The 21,101-nt window shown below is 32.2% G+C and overlaps 1 protein-coding gene and 1 long non-coding RNA gene across 3 annotated transcripts; both read left to right on the top strand.

Annotated features, from left to right (window-relative positions):
* The first annotated feature begins 2,720 nt into the window (after positions 1-2,720).
* On the top strand, positions 2,721-9,446 carry LOC112716145 (protein EMBRYONIC FLOWER 1). 2 transcript variants are annotated; one of them, XM_025768010.3, is made up of 8 exons: positions 2,721-3,081; positions 3,429-3,598; positions 4,103-4,326; positions 4,684-5,069; positions 5,164-5,235; positions 5,357-6,705; positions 7,228-8,876; positions 8,982-9,446. In XM_025768010.3, exons 3-7 carry the CDS (start codon positions 4,226-4,228, stop codon positions 8,851-8,853), a joined length of 3,534 nt encoding a protein of 1,177 aa, XP_025623795.1. In that variant the 5' UTR covers positions 2,721-3,081; positions 3,429-3,598; positions 4,103-4,225; the 3' UTR covers positions 8,854-8,876; positions 8,982-9,446. The 2 variants fall into 2 exon arrangements, with proteins under 2 accessions (XP_025623795.1, XP_025623794.1); XM_025768009.3 differs by having other exon boundaries at positions 2,746-3,081; positions 4,684-5,072.
* A 4,434-nt stretch (positions 9,447-13,880) lies between these two features.
* LOC140175520 (uncharacterized) lies at positions 13,881-17,112 on the top strand. Its single transcript, XR_011866348.1, has 2 exons — positions 13,881-14,004; positions 16,829-17,112. It is a non-coding gene; the product is annotated as an uncharacterized lncRNA (long non-coding RNA).
* Positions 17,113-21,101: the final 3,989 nt, after the last annotated feature.

The following is a 21,101-nucleotide window of genomic DNA, read 5'->3' as shown; positions in this document are numbered from 1 at the left end:
TTGTTAAAACTTAAAAGTGATTTTGCTAATAGTTAGCGTCAAATTTTAAAGTCAGGTACTAATTTGTAATAAAAACAGTAACAAATTGTTTAATAAAATTCATCACTATTGAAAAATGTCGTCTTTAATTTTTTATTGAAATGCGTTTTTTGACAAGCTAATTTGCAATGGACTTTTAAAACAAAAACTTTGCTACCATGAACATACCGTTGTCGTTTGAGTTTACTAATTTAATTTAAATACAACCGCCAAGTAAAACGTCTGCAAACAATTCCCACCATACGATGCAAGAATATAATAACGAATTTTGCAACAAAACAGTTTATCTGTTGCTAAATTCTAGAAAAAAATTTTCCTAAATTTTCGTCACTATTTAGACTAAGTTTATCACTAATTACTGATGGAAAAAATTTGTCCTCAAATTCATCAATAATAAAAAAGATTTGGTATTGGCTATAATTTTCAATTTTGCATATCTTATATGTAGGCATTATTTACTACTTTTTTTTCATATACATTGTGCGTTATTTTTCTAGTTATTTGCATAATTTTTGTGTACTTGTGTTGTTTCTAGATTTGTATATATCTTATGCATTCTTGTGATCTTACCGTATACATATATATCGTCAGTCTAATATGAATTCTGAGTATAGTTTAGAGTTTGAAAGCAATAAAAGACCCATGAAACAACATCCAAAATAAGGTTTATATACTTTCAATTTCCATACTTTGTATACTACATTCATTTTTGTTGAGTTTCGGACCTTAGGATCAGAATACAATAAAAGTTCTTGAAAAATTTACAATCAAATTTTGTTTTGATGGTCTATATACTCTATGGTAGTTCGCAACAACATATTCAAGGATAGTTCTCAACCTGTGACTTTAAGGATATATTAAAGACTTATAGAGACACTTACAATAGTCTATTTAGTAAAGGAGAACACCGAAAATGGACTAAAGTTAAAGGATGTAACTTTCGAAGTAAACAAAACAACTCTCCTCTATAATTGTGGAATATCAAAAAGTATACTTTTTATACTTAAAATGATCGAATAATTTAAAAGAAAAATCCTTAACAATATTTAATTTAATTTAATATTAATTTTTTTTTATTAAAGAAAGACTCGATTCTACGAACTTTTAAGTGAGTACAGAAAGATTATAAGAAGTATAGCTCATTTATCTATATCAATTTTTTGTAGTCAACATTTACTCAGTTTTTTTTCAAATTTACCCTCCTAACCCTAAACCATGATTGCCATCATTCTCAATCGTTCTTACTACTCCTCTCTTCTCTCACCTCTCAAAACACATTCACAATCACAATCACAACCACTACCAATACAACATCAACAACAACCGCCGTCAACCCCATCTATCGCTGCCGTGGCTACCCCCAACAACAACAATAATCACCACCCCTTCATCCAGCACCTTTGTCTTCATCTCACGTTTGTCGAGCATTCTGGCTATTATCATTGTCGTTTTCGTGTCAATCCTTATCATGCCATGGTCTTCTTTCTGCAAGTTTAATTTGCCAAGCACCGCTATTTCTGTGCCCTATTGCCCCTCCTTTGTTCTTCTCGTTCTTCCCATGTCTCCATCTGTCTGGTTTTTTCATTTTGCTTTGCTCCCTCCTCTCTTCCTTTTACTTGATTTCCTGGATTTTAGTTTGTTCTTCATTCTTTTATTTTTTCTAATTTTTTTCTCTTTTGTATGAATCATTTTCCTGCTTGGCCATTACTGATTTTGATTTTGGTTTGCTTTTCGTGCTGTATCCTGTTTTGAGTTTTTTTTTTTTTTTGAAATTGGTTCTATTTGTTAGTTGAATTTAGTGGTATACTGGCCTTTTTCTAGTTTTGGTAGTTGTGGGTTTGGGATTGTGGTGGCGGCTGTCAGTTTTTTTCGATAGAACGTAGGTTGTGTGGTTGGAGTGACAGTGGCGGTGGTTTGAGGTTGAGGTAATAACAGCAGCTATTGGGTGGGGGGATAATGTCAATGACAATATAAGGAGAATATTAGAATGATGATAAAAGATAATGAAATTTAAAATTTATTTTAAATAATAAAAATATTTAGATAATAATTTAGTTAAATCTATTAAATTATTTAATAATTTTAAATTATTAATTTTACATAAAAATAATTTTATTTGAGTTTTTTTCATTTTAAATATAAGAAATAGTTAAAAAAATTAAATAACTATTAAGAAAAAAATAGAAAAAATATTTTAAAATAATTAAAATTTATTATTTTTAGTTATTATTTTTATATATTAATTTAATTATTTTAATATAATAATTTAATAAAATATTTTTAATTTTTTAAATATTAATAACTAATTAATTGTTTAACATTTTTAAAAAAATAATTGATGATATAAATAGAATTAAAATTTATTTTAAATATATTAAATTAAATATATTTTTTAAAAAAATTATAACTTTTGATATAAAAGATATATTTTATTTTTTAATATAAAGTTTAATTTTAATATATTAAAAATATAAAATATTGTACATAATTATATAATTATATCTATTTTTTATGAGTATACATACAATTAATATAAAAAATAATTATTTTTGTTAATGTAGTATTATATAATTGAATATATTTATAAAATAATTTTAAACTATCAATACTTTAAAATTAAATTCTTTTACCTATTACAGTATTCTCAATTTATTTTATAATATTTTTTCTCTTAATTTTTTAATACAGGGACAACAAGGATCCTTTGTCCCAAAGACTAAGAAGACAGTAAAAAAAGAGAAAAATTCTCTCTCCAACTCTCACACTTTCAGACACGCACTCTTTCTCTCTCTCACATCCCGAAACAATCGAAAGCCCCATCTTTTATTTCTCACTCCTTCTCTCTCCTCACATTCTCTGTCTAGGGTTTTCGTGATTTTCGCACTCAAATTCTTCTCTCTGAGCTGCGAATCGCATCGCCCAGCTCAGCTCGGTGCCTTATCGGAGTAGCGCTCTATCAAACGGCGTCGTTTTATGGCTTAGCCGTTGAAGAATCGATGACCAGCTTCGCTAGAGAGCGAGATCGAGTGCCGTTGCCTTCAGGTGAGTTCGCGTGCGCCATTCTTCGTCGTGGTTCTATTACCCCCTTTCTTATCGCTTCATTTTCGGTTCATTATTCCGGGTCGATCTTGACCCGGTTTTTCAGTTACTGACAACCGCGTTTTTCGAATTCGGGTTTGAGATATTAACTTGACTGTACTGTTTATGCTGTGTCCACTTCAGCTCCCGACCGTTTCTTTTTTTAATTTTTTATTTTTCCATTTTCTGGTTTTACTTTATTGTTGTCGTTTCGCGCTTTTTCTAATTATCTTCTCTCCCACTGTTATGTGTATTTTAATTTTCTGATTACTGATTAATTTGAGCTAATTATGTTTAATGCGTGATTGCAGGTTGCGCTTCTGAGCCCTAATGTTCCCAATTCGCTAGTTGTTTGGGGTCAATTTTTCTTTCTTGTTGGCTCTTTGGCGTGTTTTCGGGGTGATTTTCTTGAACCACTTCCCAAACAAGCTGGTTATGGTGGTGAATCTTGCGATGGTTGAACTTCTTGTGAAAACCCTAGGTAATTTGCTTTTGTCTTATGAGCTTCGTGTTCGTGTGTTTTGTTTCTTGCGTTGTGCTTCTATCATTCAATTCTTGGTTATGAGCTTCTGTTTGTGTTGTTTTGTTGAGTTGAAAGCTAGGGTTTGTGTCTCTCAGGATATTGGAGGTTGTTATTTTATGTGACTATTCACTGTGTATGGAGCTTTTGTTGGTAGTGGCTTACTTTATGTTTGATTTTGGCATTGTTTTAGTTGTCTTTCACTTAAGTTTGTAGGTAGATTTGCATGAACCCTAACTAATAGTTCATTAAAGAACATGGGTATGATGTTATCACATCATATATATATATATATATATATATATATATATATATATATATATATATATATATATGTTATTTCTGGTGTTTTCCTTAAATGTATGGAAGTCCGTGACTCTTATGTGATAAATAATGGCTTCATTTAGTTCTTATATTCTTTTTCACTATTTCAAAATTTGATTTGGATTTGCTTTGTGTGAATAGGGTACATTGGATTTGTTGCTCTTGCTTCTTGAAATTCTTGGTTTTTTAGTGTGCTTGCGTGAATGGCTGGTTGTCGGGGCACATTTCAAAGTATATCCTAGTAGTATTGCTGTTATCGAGTTAATGATGGGGTCTTTCGTCCAAGTTAACTCAATCTCCATAGATCTTGCCGATGCTATTGGGGATAAGGCATCGGCTGGAAATTGCCAACACTTCTCGATACGGTAAGCATTGATGCTTATACCATCTTATTTTCTCAGGAAGAAAGTTTCGGAACTTGAGGCTATTAGATGATATCGTAGTGTGATTTAATTTTATTCATAACATTTTAAAGTTGGAAGCAAATTAATTAATGGCTGGTTAATAAATGGCAACAAGGATAGGTTGAATTAAGCGGTTCATATCTAAGTATAGAAATTTGTGGTTAACACAACTATGTTTGAGACTGTTTAGTAATTAACTTTGATAACTCTCATCATTTTCTTTCAAAATTTAATGAACCTTTCTAGAAATCAGAAATAATCTTTTACTTCCCTTTCAGAACCCATAACACCATAATATCTGATTTGGTGTTGCTGCAGTGGTTATGTATCTGAAATAAGAAAGAAAGACTGGAAAAAATGTTGGCCATTTCCAGTAAATGAGTCTGAGGAAAATCCATCACTTCCACCACTTGATGTACCAACATACAGATGTTTTGGTTGTGAGAGCTGTCATCAAGAAAGTGTAACTAAGGATATGGATAAAGATGGCCAAACAGACTTTAATTGTTGCAGTAGCGGTTGCAAATCTGATACAAACTGTGGTAAAGCAGCTGTCAAGTCTGGTGTTCAGCAAGATCCCATGCCTGACATCTCTGAGAGAGTGGAGATTGATCTTAATACTAATCTCAACTGTGTCAATGATTGCCTACCCATTACTAACGAGAGAGAGAAGCAACCTGGATTTTCACTCAGCAGAATGATAGGTGGTAAATTCAGTATCATCTCTATGATGCGATATTGTGTTCAGTATTTTGTATGTGGTCTAATTATTTTTTTTTTAATTAATTTGTCATCTAGACCTTGAGATTGGCTTGGATGATAATCCCAATCGGCTTGGCCTGGTACAAGAATTTCATCTAGCTAAAAGAGGTACTACTACTGTCAAGTAGTACTTTTGTATTATTGATAGCTTTGTGTATATTGTAGTAGTAATCCCTTATTATTTCATATATATATCAACTTATGTAAATTAAAACTTTCTCTGTGACAGGCTTTGAATGCGAACAAGTTTCTGATGTTGATCCTACTGTCAATCTCAAATATATGGAGAATAGTTCTGCTGAGATTTGCAATGGCGGTCCATCTTCTGTTGATAGTCAACGCCAGAAAGAATTACAAGGAGCTTGTACAATTTTGAGGGAAGGCACATCAACAATGGAGGCAGACAATGACACAGTTGGAGATCATATAGAGTTGGCTGATAGTGATCATACTGTGCCAGCTAGTATGGAAAATATTGTTGAAAATGATTTTCAGGATCATGATCACCATTTAGAAAAGTCCACTGGATTGTCCCGTAGGAGACCACGGAAGGTGCGCTTAATGAGTGACTTATTAAGTGAAAATGGTGAGCTGAAGATTGGGCAAACTGCTACACAAGGATCCCCTTCCCATGGTATTTCCAAAGCTTCTGCTGCATCTGATTCTCGCTTAATTTTCCCAGGGAAGGTGGATATGCAAGGTTTGACAAATAATTTGGGTCAGAAAAAAAGGAAGCTTCCCCCTGATGAGGGGCGGAGACCTGCAGATATGTGCGAACAGAGGGTTGACACTGAAGTTCAAAACTTAGAGCGTGATGCAGAAACAAATAATGCTGTTCTGGATGGTGGAGCCAATTCCAAAGATGTACTGCAAGGAATAGGTTTGCAAGATGCCACCAAGGCCTGCTGGAGTAAACATGAAACTGAAAGAAGTCATATAATGGGCAAGAAGAAGCATAGAAGAATTCAAGTCACTGATAAACACTTGATTCCTGAGCAACAGCAGGGACACCATAGAGAAGATGATGATCCAGTGGATGCATACAAGGCATATGCATCTAAAACTATTTCTTCAAAATTATCACCTCGCGCTTTCACAGGAAAAGGAATGGATAATTTTCCTTTCCATGATGGCGTAAGATTTGAAAATGGGTTTAATTTTTCCAATTTTTCCAAAGGTAAAGGCAAGATACCCCAAACTGCAGCAGAGCTGGATCCCTTATTTTGTCGGAAAACTGACATGCTTCTAGAAGATTCATATCCCTATTCAGGGGGAAAAATCATTCCAAATATTCCTGGTGATATTCCAGTTCCTTTACACCATGGTAGACAGACTTCCCAAGGACTGGAAGAGGGAGTTCATCTTTCTTTTAATAACTATTTGGCAGCACAGGTTTACAGCACAAAATGTATCCATCAAATTGAAAATCGTCTACCTCTCTCATTGACAATGCAAGAAGGCACTTCAAATATACATCAGCTTAAAAGGAAAGACAGTGAAATCAATGCTTTTGGAGGGCCTAGCATTCCTTCTAAACACACAAATTCTATCTCTGCAGGAAAAGGAGCTCATCTTGAAGTAAGTAGCTAGTTAAATCCCCACAGAATGCTTTTTGATTTCATATTCTGTCAAATGAGCATAACTGAAAATGAATCATATGTTATGCTAATTTATTATCATTCTGAATAATCTCTGAGATGTTTTCTTGTAAATAACTAAATATTTCTTCTGCAGTTATTTTATAACTATTTATTTATTTTTGGAAATGAATTGTTACTACCCAATAAAACTCTGAATGAGCTCATCAAAAGAGATTTAAGTATAAATGAACCGAGTATAAATATGGTTCATGATTGGGCATAATGGTGTCATTTGATTTATGTAGGTGACTCCACCTAGGGAGATAAGACTTTCTTATTGTATTTGTTATTAATACCTAAATATCTTTCTTTCTTTCTTTTCTATTATAGTATATATTCTTTTCGCTTTTTTAGATGTCACATTGTGTGCAACATGCATGGATGTCTAATAGTTGGAATCTTGAGACAATCAAGTATTCATAGCAAACATGTTTATGAGAAGATTATCAATTCTTTTCAGGAAATCGCAGGTGCAAGAATCAAAGAGAAACCTGTTGAAGGTGTAGAGAATCTAGGTAGTATGAAAAGATACGGTGAAAAGACAACAGAGTTATCTGAGCCTGGAACACTGGATGATATACCGATGGAAATTGTGGAACTTATGGCAAAGAATCAATATGAGAGGTGTCTTCCTGATGTTGAAAATAGAAGCTCCAAGTTGGAAAAATCGACTGCTAGAAGGAAAGCACAGATGACTTCTGGCAGTGCCATGCATGAGATGGGGGTGAGGTTGTTAAAAGAGAGTCAGAAGGATAAATCTCATGGAATACCTAAGAAACATAACATGGTAGAAAGAGAGAATTTGAAGCCTTGCAAAAGAAAGCCTGTTCACTACTCTTTTCCATTTGATGGAAACAATTTGAGTATGAATAATCTGTGTCCACCTCAACTGCCCTTTGAATTTGAAGTTTCCCAATCCCAAAAGAAGTCACCAAGTGGATTCCAGTTTTCACCTATGGGTCCTTCTCACCAACTTGATAGTACTCGAAGTGGCAAGTTTAATTTGAGTCTTGAAGAGCGTGGATCCTCTAATTTGGAAGGACAGGGAGGATGTAGCTTACACAAGACAATCTTACAGCAAGATGGTGAGGTTTCTCGTATTTGGGCATCTTTGACTCCGAACCATATCTCCCTAGGATATGATGTGCCCAAAAAGGTTGTTTCTCAGGCTACCAGTAGTAACATGGACATGGCTTCACTCAGATCTAATTCACTTCATAAGCAGAACATGAAGAGAGATGTTGATCTTAACTATATAAATCTGAATGTTGCTAGTCTAGAAAAGCTGAATAGGAATAGAAGTGCTGGAACTTTCAGCAGAATAAATGGTGAATATCCATATCCTTGCAAACACAAGGGAATGGATCATCATCAAAATTTGAGGGGATCTCTTGATTTGTATTCCAATGAAACAATACCTGCGATGCATTTACTTAGCCTCATGGATGCAGGCATGCAGTCACGTACACCATTCAATGTCAGTGGTATAAATGGTGAAATGCTTAAAAGATCCCCTTGTCCTGGTGATTGCAATACTACGTTGGAGATAGGTACATCAAAGGCCCATAGTATTCAGAAAAGGCAATCCTCTGATTATTTGAGAAAAAATTATTTGTCAGAGAAACCACATAGTTGTTTTCTTGGCTCTCCTACCTTTGGTGCATCTTCATCAACCCAGCATGATACTAAAATATTAAAAGCTGCTGGATTCAATGGTCAAAATTCAACAAAGTCGGGAAGGAAAGAAAAGATCAAGAGTCCCAACCCAATGCTGCAGAATCAGTTTACTAAACCGTTTAGCTGGCCTCGCTTTGAAACAGAAACTCCACTGAAATGTAAAATAGATGTTCATAGTGCTCAAGAAACTCCAGTGCCACCGAAAATCATTTCTGGAAATTTGTGTATGGTTAACAAAAACCCAGCTGATTTCACCATGCCAACTGGAAATGTCTACATGATCAGAGGAGAAGATCTGAAATTTGAGAAAAGTATTCTTAAGAATAAACCTCACATCTCTACTTCACATGGATTCAAGCAGCAGAAGAATTCAAAGGGTACTAAAATGAAAGAGCTGTCAAACCATTAAACCTGCCATTAGTCCTCAATATGGTAGCTTTCTAGAGTTTCCTTAATATTTTTATAAAAAATCCTGAATTTATTGCACATCTTTTATTGATACCAGTGCTTTCTTTTCCTTTTATCTGCCTTGATTAGTTTCAAATAGGTGGAGCCCTTTCATGCAACAACATAAATGGATACCATTTTCAATGTAGAAGCAGCTGATATTCGACTCGGATACTGAAATTCATCGATTTGAGCGGACTTGGCCAGAAAAAGTTGAAAGGCTAAGTGATATATGATTAAACAATCCAAGGCAATATCAAGAATCTATATATAATTAACCTGTTGTAATTAGTTTTGATGTGAGCTAAAGATGTGTTGGTGTATTATGTTTCTTGTCATAAAATTTATGGGAGTTAAAGTCATTTTGCTGCCATAAAGTTTAAGGGGAAAGTAGCCCCTTTGAGACTTGTAATACTCTGGTTACATTTACACGAGTGCTAAAAACCAAGTTAAATGATATAATTTGTTGTTTAGATATGAATTCCTTTTAATGAACTTGTAACTCCTCTCTTGGATCCAATTTGACCATCTCTATGAAGTTTCCTATTTCCTAAATTTATTCCATGTATCAAAATAGGTCGTTTAACTTATTTTTCCATGTATTTCAAAGGCTTAAGGTGGCTAGTTAAATTGTTAGAATAATCTAATTAATCGTAATATATTCTTAAGCGAAGAGGATCTTGGTGGTGGCAGTGAGGTGGCGTATGATGTGGCGGAGGAGAGCCAGTGGGCATGGTGGTTGGTCCTGAGGAGGGCTTGGGACGAGAGAACATTCTAGAAGGGGATGGCTGCGGCGCTGGGGGATTCGGAGCCTGTTGTTAGTTGAAGCTCGGAGAGGTGGAACAGTTCTTCGAGGTTGTTGGGAAGTAAAAGAAGCGGTGTTCGTGGTGGTGGTTGTTGTGCCGGAGGAGTGGTGGTGGCAGTGGCGGTGGAGGGTGGTGTTGTGGGGAGAGAGAACCTCCATTTGGTGAACCTTTGGGAGGTTGTGGAGGAAGAAGAGGAGGTGGAGGACTCACATGAGTTGCGAAGGTTGTGAGGTGGTGGTGGCGTGATGCGGAGGTGTGGCGGGTGGAGGGTGTTGCCGGTGGGACTGAGAACGGTTTGGGCACAGTGGCAGAAGAAGCGCAGGAGAAGAGTTGCGTCTTCAACTTTGGTTGATGGGGTTTCATGCTTTCTTTTGTGTTATGTTGTGTAACAATCTCTATTCTCTCTTACCCTCTCTCTCTGCATCCATGTGACTATGTATCTATGTATCAGTAAAATCTAGCAGCGCCTCACATCTATGGGTGAACGCGGATAGGATATGGTTCAAATTTTGATTCGATTCGCACTAAAATTATTTTGCAGTTTTTAAGTTTGGATTTGATTCTTTCGGATATATCCGTAAAATATAAAAATATTTATAAAAGTTTATTTTTATTAAAAAATATTAATAAAATTTATTTTTTTATTCTTTTAAATATGGTTACTCTTAAAATGATATTAAACATACTTTTTCTTAAATAATACAACATATATAATATTAGTTAAAAATTTGAAATAAAATATAAAAAGAATATTTACTTATTTATTTTTTTTATTTATTACAGATATGCAGAGATCGGTATAAAATCTGTAATATGATTCGATTAGTATGCGGATCGAATTCGATAGCCTTGCGGATTAGATTTATATCTGCAATTTTTAGATTGGATTCGGATAAACACCGCAGATATACGAATCGGATCCAATTCATGAACACTCCTCTTCACACTCCTCCTCCGTTGCCGCACTATTTTCCCCGCCCTGCTCTCTTTCCTAGCCACGCTTCTCCTCAAGCTGTGCTCTTCCCTCATCCCGTGCTCCTTCTTCGCCGTGCTCTAATTTTCTGTCGAAATTTGGATATATAATCTGCTATTCCTCCTCTAATAAAAGATTCTATATTTCTAACATATATGTTTTTGTTTGTATCTGAGAGAAAATTTTTTGTTCTTGTAAGAATGACTTTGAAACTATCATAACTAAATAAATATTATAACGCTATTTTCACGTCCATCATTTTAGATTTTTGATAATTTTAGTTGTATTTACAAAATATTTGATTTGTTATTTGTTATTTTAGATGTGTTTATTTAATTTCACCAAAAAAATTTATAATATATGTATTTTCGGATGTGTTTTAAAAATATTTTATTTATTATTTATTATTTTAGATGTATCTTGAATATAATTAAAAATTATACTATAAATCAAATCATTTTTTACAAAATACACCACTAAAAAATTATAAATAACACTTTTTCGTCCTCTTATGATAAAAGATTCTATCTTTTTAAATCTATGTTTTTATTTGTATTTGAGGGAGAAAGCTTTATTTTTGTGAAAATGATTTTGAAGTTATCATAGCTAAATAAATATAGTAACTATTATCTTTACACTTGATAGCACCCATCTTTTTATGATTTTTGATAATTTTAAATGTATTTATAAAATATTTAGTTTGTTATTTATTATTTTAGATGTGATATGTTTATTTAATTTTACCATCAAAATTATATTATATATATTTTTAGATGTGTTTTAAAAATATTTTATTTATTATTTATTATTTTAAATATGTATCTAACAATATTTAACAGAAAAAATAAATAAATAAAAATTCTATAAAGCCAAATGCATATAAAAAGATAGTGATGTGTTTAATTGGTTTGAGATATTTTTTTTTCTAAAAAAATGTGTTTTTAACGTTTCAAGATAAAATAACTAACAGGAGTTTAAAAAATTAAAAAATGAGAGAGAATTAAGGGATATAAAAGTTAAACTAAATCTTAATAAATACAATTTCCTAAAGAATCGAAAAATTAGTGATTAAAAAATTATTGTAATTAAATTATTAGATTTAAAAGCCGTTTAAAGAATAATATTTCACATAAAAGTGATCATTTGTAACGGTTAAATAGTTTAATATATTACATTAAATTGTTTAATATAATATTTATCATATTTACGTGAAAAGTTTTAATGAGTAATCGTATCTAATATTAAGATAAAAATTTACATCCAAATATTTTTGGGAGTTACTAATATGCATAAAATCATCTAAAATATTTTTTTAAGATATTTTTTAGCAATTAAAATTTAATATATGTAATCACTAAAATTATATTATTTTTGTCAAAATTAGACCAGAAAAATTAGTTTGGCTAAAAAAATGACAAACCAAATTTTGAACAGATCTAAATTAATATTTTTTATAAAAAAACTACAATATCTCTTTTATAGAAAATGATTAAAATACTTTTATTTTAATTTTGGGAACTGTAAATCCTAATTATTCTCTTCTTTCTATGCGTTCAGAGGATTAGAATTTAGAATTTTTAAAATTAATATATATAATAGAGATATTATAGTTATTTTTTATAATAAGAGTATTGTAGTCATTTTTTATTAAAAAATTATTAATTTATATTGATTCAAAATTTGATTTACTGATTTCTCGGTCAAATCAATTTGTCTAGTCTAATTTTGACAAAAATAATACAGTTTAATAGATTATATATGTTAAATTTTAATTATTATAAAGATGTTTTAAGCATCTTTATTCTAAGTCGCTCTCAATATTTTTGTCTAAAATTAATAGTTAAAAATATTATATGACAATTTAGTCAAAGAAATCAAATTATTTAATGATTATCAACTTTATATAAAGACAACGACATGTAAGTTTTTACTTAATACTTATTTTGTATTTTTTCTTAAAAAATATTCATTTTTTAAAATTATAGAAAAACTTATTTTGTATTTTATTCTTATAAAATTATAATTATCAAACTCGGACCAGACTGACCAGTTTGATCGAAAAATCGGTAAACCGAACCCCAATCGATCCGATCCAAACTAAAGACTGTTTCTGCTATTGAATTGGTCAAACCCGGTATGACCGAACGAAAACGAGTCAAACTCGGATGAACCGGACCTGTTCTGACCCGCCCAGATATAGGTGCACCGGCGCCTCAGCAGAAGCGTGGAAGAGACGCTGATGTAGTAATAGGATAGTAGAAAATAAATCCAAAATAGGGTGGCCAAAGTTAGAACCAAGAATCTTATCTAATCGAACCCCAACTGATTCGATCTAAACTAAAGACCGTTCTTGCTATTGAATCGGTCAAACCCGATATGACCGAACAAAAATTGGTCAAACTCAAATAAACCGGGCCCGTTCTGACCCGGCCCGTCCGGGTCTAGGTGCACCGGCGTCTCGGCAGAAGCTTGGAAGAGACGCTGATGTAGCAGTGGGCCAGTAAAAAATAAATTCAAAATGGGGTGGCCAAGGTTTGAATCAAGGATCTTATCTAAGTGAGATACTCTTTTGCTATTGAACTATATTGCTTGTTATTACTATAAGTGCTAATTAACATATGTATTGCAAACATTCAGTTATATTACATAAATTTTTTATTTTATTTTAATTTTAATTGTATATAATTATCAATATAAATATAAATATAAATTTTATTAAATACTAATAAATTAAAAAATAAATAAATAATCCTTTTATTATTCACAATTTATTTTTTTATTATATGATGTATAGTAATATTATCTTTTCAATAAATAATTATAGTACTAAAAATATAATAAGTATAAACTAATTGATAAATTATTAAAATTTAAAATAATAAAAAAATACTTATTATGAAAAATTTAAAATTTATATAATTATTTAATTATAATTGAATCGACGGTTCAACCAGTAATCCAATATCTTGACTAGATTAATTATCGGTTCGTTTCTGATAACTACGTAAAAAAATATCTACTCAATCATGATGGCATTTACGGTGGTCCCTCTTAATGTTTGTCTAACACAATTGTATTATTATTATTATTATTTTTTACAAAAACACCCTTAGTCTATTATTATAACATTAGTACTATATCTCTTATTTATTACAAGAATAACCCAATATTAATTATTTACCATTATATCCCTATTTTTTTATTGGGCCAATTAAAATTATATTAATGACTAATTTAACAAAACACCAGAAATCTGAAACCTCTTAGGGTTCATATGGAGCACACATCTGATAATGGAGGCTCCGACAGTGGCACAAGAGAAGTGCGACCACTAGTAAGTCCTCTCTAATACATGAATATTGTATTTTATCACATAGTTTTTTCTTCCTTCCACATTAATGGTTTTCTGTTCGTTTTTTCATAAATTTAAATCCATTTCTTGTACATAGTTGTCGATATTTCTTGCTTGGACATTGATGTTTCTTTTTCCTTCTGTTTTTTTTAATCGATATTGAGTTTGAAAGCATAAGGGATATTGTTTTCTACATTTTCAACTACTTTTTTCTATTTTACTTATTTTAGAATTTAGTAAGTTAAAAAAAATTATAGAACCAGAGCAGAGCTATTATTTTCATGTTAATGGTCTCTGCACTTTGATTTATTAGAATACTATTTGTTTTATATTTTTTCGGTTGCAAATAAAATTGCTAAGTAGGATCTTGAAGTGGATGATAAAATGGAAGAAAGAGTATTCTTTGATGAGATGATAGAAGAGTCAGATGATACAGAAGAATTTCAAGGAATGTATCAAGATGAAATTGAGCAAGAAGCTGTGAATTATGAGGATTTAGGGGAGCAAGAATTTCAAGCAATGTTTGATGGGAACGATTTTTCACATGAGATGGATGAATTATATCGAATAGAAGATATTGAAAATATTGCCATGGTTGATTTTCTGAACATATGTGCTCATGAAATGGAATATTTTCATTTTCCTAATCTTCAGATAGCATTTGATTTCTATAACCATTATGTGAAATCTGTTGGTTTTGGTGCTAGAAAAAGTAAGACTTGAAAAAATAGCAAAGGAGAATATGTGAAGCAATTGTTTGTGTGCTCTCGTGAGGGATTTAGACCAGAGAAATATTATAATATGAAAAACAGAAAAAGAGAGCCAAAATCTGAGACTCGTTGTGGTTGTCTGGCTAGGTTTGTAGTTTATTTTGTGGCTTACACTGAAAGATGACATGTGGCTTTGTTTGTTAAATCGCACAATCATGATTGCCTTGATCCTAGGTTACTTGGTTTCCTTCCTACACATAGAAAAATGGCAGAAGATGATGCTAGTCAAATGAACAACATGAAGGATGCAGGCATTAGCACACCCCATATATATGCTATGTTAGCTAATCAAGCAAGTGGTTATGAAAATGTTAATTATACCTTAAGGGATATGTATAATGAGATTTCTAGACGAAGGCGTCATGTCCTGGGTGATGCTAGAGCGGCATTACGATACCTCAAAAACCAGAAAGCTGAAGATACTTGCCTCTATTATGATCACATAATTGATGCTAAAGGGGTATTGCGAGCTCTATTCTGGTGTGATGGAAGAAGCCAATTAGATTATGAAGTATTGGAGATGTGCTTACCTTTGATGCGACATACAAGAAGAACAAGTACTTGTGTTCGGTCGTAGTGTTTTCCAGTGTGAAGCATCACAACCAAACAGTGGTATTTAGAAGTGTTCTAGTTACCGATGAGAGTAAGGAGGTCTACGTGTGGTTATTACAACAACTATCGGCAGCCATGAAGGGAAAAGCACATGTATCTGTGATTATAAATGGTGCTCCATCAATGAGGTTTGCAATTGAGACGGTATTCCCAAATACCCATCATAGATTATGTGCTTGGCACCTCATACGGAACGCCACAAGTAATGTTGGAAACCTAAAATTTACATCTATGTTTAAGAAGTGTATGCTAGGAGATTATGAGATAAGTGTGTTTGAGCAGAAGTGGTTTGGAATGGTTGAGGAGTTTGGTGTAGCTGAAAAGAATTGGATTATTGACATGTACGAGAAAAGGCATATGTGGGCCACTGCACATATTCGAGGCAAGTTTTTTGCAGGATTTAGGACAACTTATTGATGCGAAGGTTTGCACTCTATTATTACAAAATATGTTAAATCTCAATATAATTTGGTTGATTTCATAAAGCATTTTAAGCGGTGTCTTACCTACCTAAGATATAAGGAGGTTGAAGCTGACTATGTTTCCATATTTGGTCTTCCGGTACTTAAAACAACATTAGAACCTCTGAAAAGGTCTGCAACAAATTTCTATACACGAGAGATATTTTTTATATTTCAACCAATGCTTGTTAGGGCTGCAAGAATGAAGGTTGTACAAGATGTGGCATTTGATTCATTTGTACTTTATACAATAGCTAAATATGGAAGTCTAAATAGTTCGTGGGAGGTGTCTGTGGATAATGAAATGATGAAATTTAATTGTTTATGCTTAAGGATGGATTTTTTTGGAATTCCGTGTGAGCATATAGTTTATGTGCTGGTGTTTCTTAACATCCTTGAGCTGCCAAAGTCTCTTGTGTTGATAAGGTGGTCGAAGAATGCCAATACAAGCACTTTCGATTCAAATGGCATTACTTGGGAGTCTATAATATTGAGTCAATATGGATGCTTGATGGATTGGTGTCGGCAGTTGTCTTATGTCGCTAGTCGAAGGCATGATAGATTCCAAGTTGTTCGAGACACTATTATGAGCCTAATCGAAGATTTCAAGATTGAAGATGAACAAGAAAAGCAAGTTGGTGCTGAAGCTCATGATTCAGATGGTATTTTTTCTAAAAATCCACGCAATTGTAAGTCTAAGTGTCGTCCAGGTGAGAAGGTAAAACGAAAACCACAACGATGTAGTATTTGTCGCATGGAAGGGAACAATAAAAAATTTTATCCATTGGCAAAGGACATTCAGCAGACCAATGCAACTTCTTAAGACATAAATAGGAACCATAAGAAGGTTTGGATGCAGATGCAGAAATGGTAATAGTTGGTTTAATGATTTGCATACCACAATATATTAATTATATAATTTTCATTAATAAGAGTTGAGATTGATCAATATTTTATTTGCAGGGATTTTGGGCATCGGATCTTGAAGAAGATTATGAAGAACAAGAGTTTTGGGCAGGAGGAGGTTCTGATGCAAGTGCCGACATGGAACTTAGTGAAGAGTTCTCATTATAATATTATATAAATTATTATTATTATGTGCTATTTGAATAAAACTTGGGTAATTGAAGAACCCATTGAAGAACCAGAGACCAGAGTTGCGACTAAAAGTTCAGTGGCAATATTAAATAGTTAGTGTCAATAAAAGATCGCTTTAATTAAAGATGAATATAAAAGATTCATTGCAATTATGTGTACCTTTGAGGACATTTGAACACCCCCCTAACCTCTTTCACATCAAAGTTCATGAAATCTTTTCTTTCAGGAATGTCACCTTTTAGGTAATGACCAGAAGTATCTGATAATTTTATAGCCTAAAAATTATATTCATGACAAGACTGTTAAGATTCATGTATTATTTTACATGTGTATAAAAAAATTGATTAAGGACACCTCACCAAAGATTTCACAATTTCTTGTCTTGGTTCAACTTGATTGTCATTTAGATTAGAATCAAACTGATATAATTTTTCATCCAATAAGCTAATGACCATAAGATACCAGTGGTCACTTTCTTTCTTAATTGGCACATAAAACTGATATATATGCATTTGTATTACATATTTGAGCTAATATATGTTATCTTCATCATATTTGAGCCATTTCATAAGTTTAAACTAACTCTATATTTTTTTATAAGCTAAATTTAAAAACAATCAGGGATATTTCTAGGACTTTTCATGAAGACATGAATTAACTATTAAAATCAACCAAGTTACCATATAAGAGAACACCGTTCACTCATAAATAAGGAGGTTTGATTATTCTCATTAATGAACTCTTTAGAAAAAACTCTGACAGTTTTCTTATTATACAAGCACATGTTATATTTATCACAACTATCTTGAGAGGCATTCAAATTTTTAATACAAATTTAATTTTCATTGATCTTTTATATGGTACACCATCAATTTCAGACTTTTAAGCATCTTATGAACCAAACAGCCACATCTATATATCTGTTGATGAAGAAGGTTAAAAAATTAAAGAAATTACAATAAAAATAACTTTTTAAGTTATTCTAAAAAATGAAAATAAAAACGCTGTAAGAAAAAAAGAGAAAGAAAAAAATGAAAACCTTATTTGGAGAAGTGAGGAATGACTCTGATGCTTGACAAATGGTTGGAAGTCGTGGGTCTCCTTTGAGGCTATTCTCTTCAGCAAACATTTTTTCCCTTTTTTTTCTTTTGTTTCTTTTTTTTTATTTTCCTGTCTCAAGTGTGAAATGTGTGTCTCTGTGTATGTATGTGAGGTAGCATCGATGAAAAAGACCTCCTCCTCGAAAAACACCACACGACGTCGATGACCATAAAGACAAGAAGAACATCACAAATTTTAGTGATGGGGTGAATAGGGGTGCGGAATAATCTTGATCCAGGATCTGACAGTTGCATGCGTTCGTGGGTAGTTTCGATCCAGACCTTGGTAGTTGCTATTAGTGCCGGGATTCATGGCAATGGTGAAAAAAGGTTCATTGCAATGGTGAAGACTCCATCTGCAAAACAAATAATAAGAGGAAGACAAATTCAGACCCTGGTAGTTGCTGTTAATGCCGGGATTTATTGCAGTGGTAAAGAAGGGTTCATTGCAATGATGAATAAGAAGAAGAAGAAAAAAATAAGAAGAAGAAGAGACCCCATCTGCAAAACAAATAATAAGAGGAAGATGAAAAGGTTTATTTGTAAAAATATTAAATATTAGGGAATATTTAATAAAATTAAATATATAAATTGGTATTTAATCTACACCGTTAGATATAATATTAAAATGATCTAACAGTTTAAATTAAAAATTAGACTAAGGGACTAACGTTAGTCCTAAAGATAGTTGGGACTAACGTAAATACCACCCTCAATCATGGTCCATGCGGTCATTTAAATAGTAAGAACCAATGCATGAACAATGGTAAATGCTCAAAGTTTTTTCCCAAAGCATTTAGAAATAGGACAATTATTGACGAAGCAGACTTTTCAAGATATCAAAGAAGAGATGATGGGCGAACTGTGTCAAAAAAAAAAACTGTTAAGGTTGACAACTCCTTCATAGTTCCATACAATGCCAGTCTTCTTCTAAAATTTGGATGTCACTTCAATGTTGAGTATACTTGCCAAACTTTAACAATCAAATATCTGTTCAAGTATCTTCACAAGGGTAATGATAGGGTGACAGCTGCATTTTATCAAAACAATGGATCTCAGGTAGATAAAATACGTAATTATTATGATTGTAGATATATATTAGCATGTGAAGTTGCATGGAGATTGTTTGGTTATCTTATTCAAATGAAGGAACCAGCAGTAATAAGATTGTCATTCCATCTTTCTGATGATATGCCAATTGTCTACAAAGATACTGATACAATTCAGTCGGTTGTTGAGACTTTTTTTTTCAAGAAATCTATGTTGATTGGACGATTCAAAGCAAATGAAGCCCATAATGATACAAGAAATCTGACTTATTTTGAGTTTCCAACAAAATTTGTTTGAAATGGAGAGCATCATATATGGACTCAGAAAGCAAGGCTATGCCATAGGAAGGATATCCCATATACCACCAATGAATAAAGAAGTTTATTATCTAATGCTACTTTTGAACATTCAAAAAGGATGCACGAGTTTCAGTGATCTAAGAACAATTGATGGTATGGTTTATGACTCCTTCAAAAATGCATGCTATGCACTAGGACTGTTACAGGATGACAAAGAATTCATTGATGCAATCTCTGAACTCTGAAGCAGGAACATGGCACTCTACAACTTTTTTAAGGAGATTTTTTATTATTTTATTAACATTAAATAACATGAGTAGACCAGATTTTGTTTGGCAAAAGATTTTGAACTTTCTCTCTAATGACGTACTATATGAACAAAGAAGATTATTGCAAATGGAAGGTAATTATAGTCTATTATAAATTTTTATGTCCATGGTAGAATTCAATTTAGGTTATAATTATGACAAAAACATTGGATAAAGAATTTTAAGAGTGATGTTCTTTAACAAAATATCTTTTTTGAGAGTAAAATTATCATACATATGACAAAATTGTTTATTGGTGTTCACTTTAACTTTTTCTCTTTCTCTGATAATATTTAAAAAAATATAACAAAACAAAATATATTCAAACTTATTACTCAAAAGTTGGATTTTATATATATATATATATATATATATAAATTTCATACTTGCTTTACTTCCTCCTCTTAATACATATTTTGATTCATTGCCGTAAACTGTATCTACTTCATTTAAGAAACCGTAACTAAATCCACTTACTTTCAATACTTGCATTTGCATCGATTGTCTGTGTGCTCTTTTTTTATATTATAATGATTTTGATATTCATGTTAATCACAACAATAATTTTTAAAAGGACATGTTACTAATGAAGTATTTTTTAAACCAAAAATAAGGAATTTTATTTATCATTCAACAATGCATTTCATACTTTTTTTGTCAGAGACTTATTTAATAATTTTTAAATAATTATGTTATTTTAAATTGAAAAAATATAGATTTGATGATGTCAGAAGTTCAAATAAAAGATATTGCACTTGCAAAAATTGAAGATGTGCTCTAGTCAAATGGCAAATCATTGAAAGAATATTGTGGAATGCCATATTTTTCAGAAAATTTGATGTCTAGCTTAAAAGACAGAATTATAATGTAAGAGTTGAACTTTGACGTTAATGCTCTTGCGAGTGAACTAGGTGGGTATTTAGAAAAGCTAATTGATGAGCAAAAACTTGCATACGATCAAATAATTGGTACTGTTAGCGGTAATATGGGTGGACTTTTCTTTTTATATGGTCAAGGTGGTTGTGTAAAAACATTCTTATGGTCAACTATATCATGCTCAATTAGGTCTAAAGGAGGTATAGTTTTAAATGTTGTTTCGAGTGGGATTGCTGCACTTTTGTTGTCTAATGGAAGAATTGCACATTCAAAGTTTAAAATTTCTTTGACCATAAATGAAGATTCTTTGTGTAGCATTAAACAGAGATGTCCTCTTACAAGGAATAACTAAGGTCAAATTAATCATATGGGATGAAGCTCAAATGATAAGTAAATATTATTTCGAAACTTTAGACAAATGTCTCAGAGACATCTTAAGGTGCTCAAATTCGTATAATGCTCATTTGCCATTTGGAGGTAAAGTTGTTGTTCTCGGAGGAGATTT

Source organism: Arachis hypogaea, chromosome 10 (genome assembly GCF_003086295.3).
Source record: "Arachis hypogaea cultivar Tifrunner chromosome 10, arahy.Tifrunner.gnm2.J5K5, whole genome shotgun sequence".
NCBI classification, from domain to species: domain Eukaryota; kingdom Viridiplantae; phylum Streptophyta; class Magnoliopsida; order Fabales; family Fabaceae; genus Arachis; species Arachis hypogaea.
The sequence above is the reverse complement of the archived record's forward strand: the minus strand, read 5'-3'. Positions and strand labels throughout refer to the sequence as shown.

Excerpts from the sequence above, each read along its gene's own strand:
- LOC112716145 (XM_025768009.3), top strand. The coding sequence starts at position 4,226 with ATGATGGGGTCTTTCGTCCAAGTTAACTCAATCTCCATAGATCTTGCC. Across the intron at positions 4,327-4,683 it reads TGCCAACACTTCTCGATACG|TGGTTATGTATCTGAAATAA; the intron begins GTAAGCATTGAT and ends GTGTTGCTGCAG. Across the intron at positions 5,236-5,356 it reads ATTTCATCTAGCTAAAAGAG|GCTTTGAATGCGAACAAGTT; the intron begins GTACTACTACTG and ends TCTCTGTGACAG.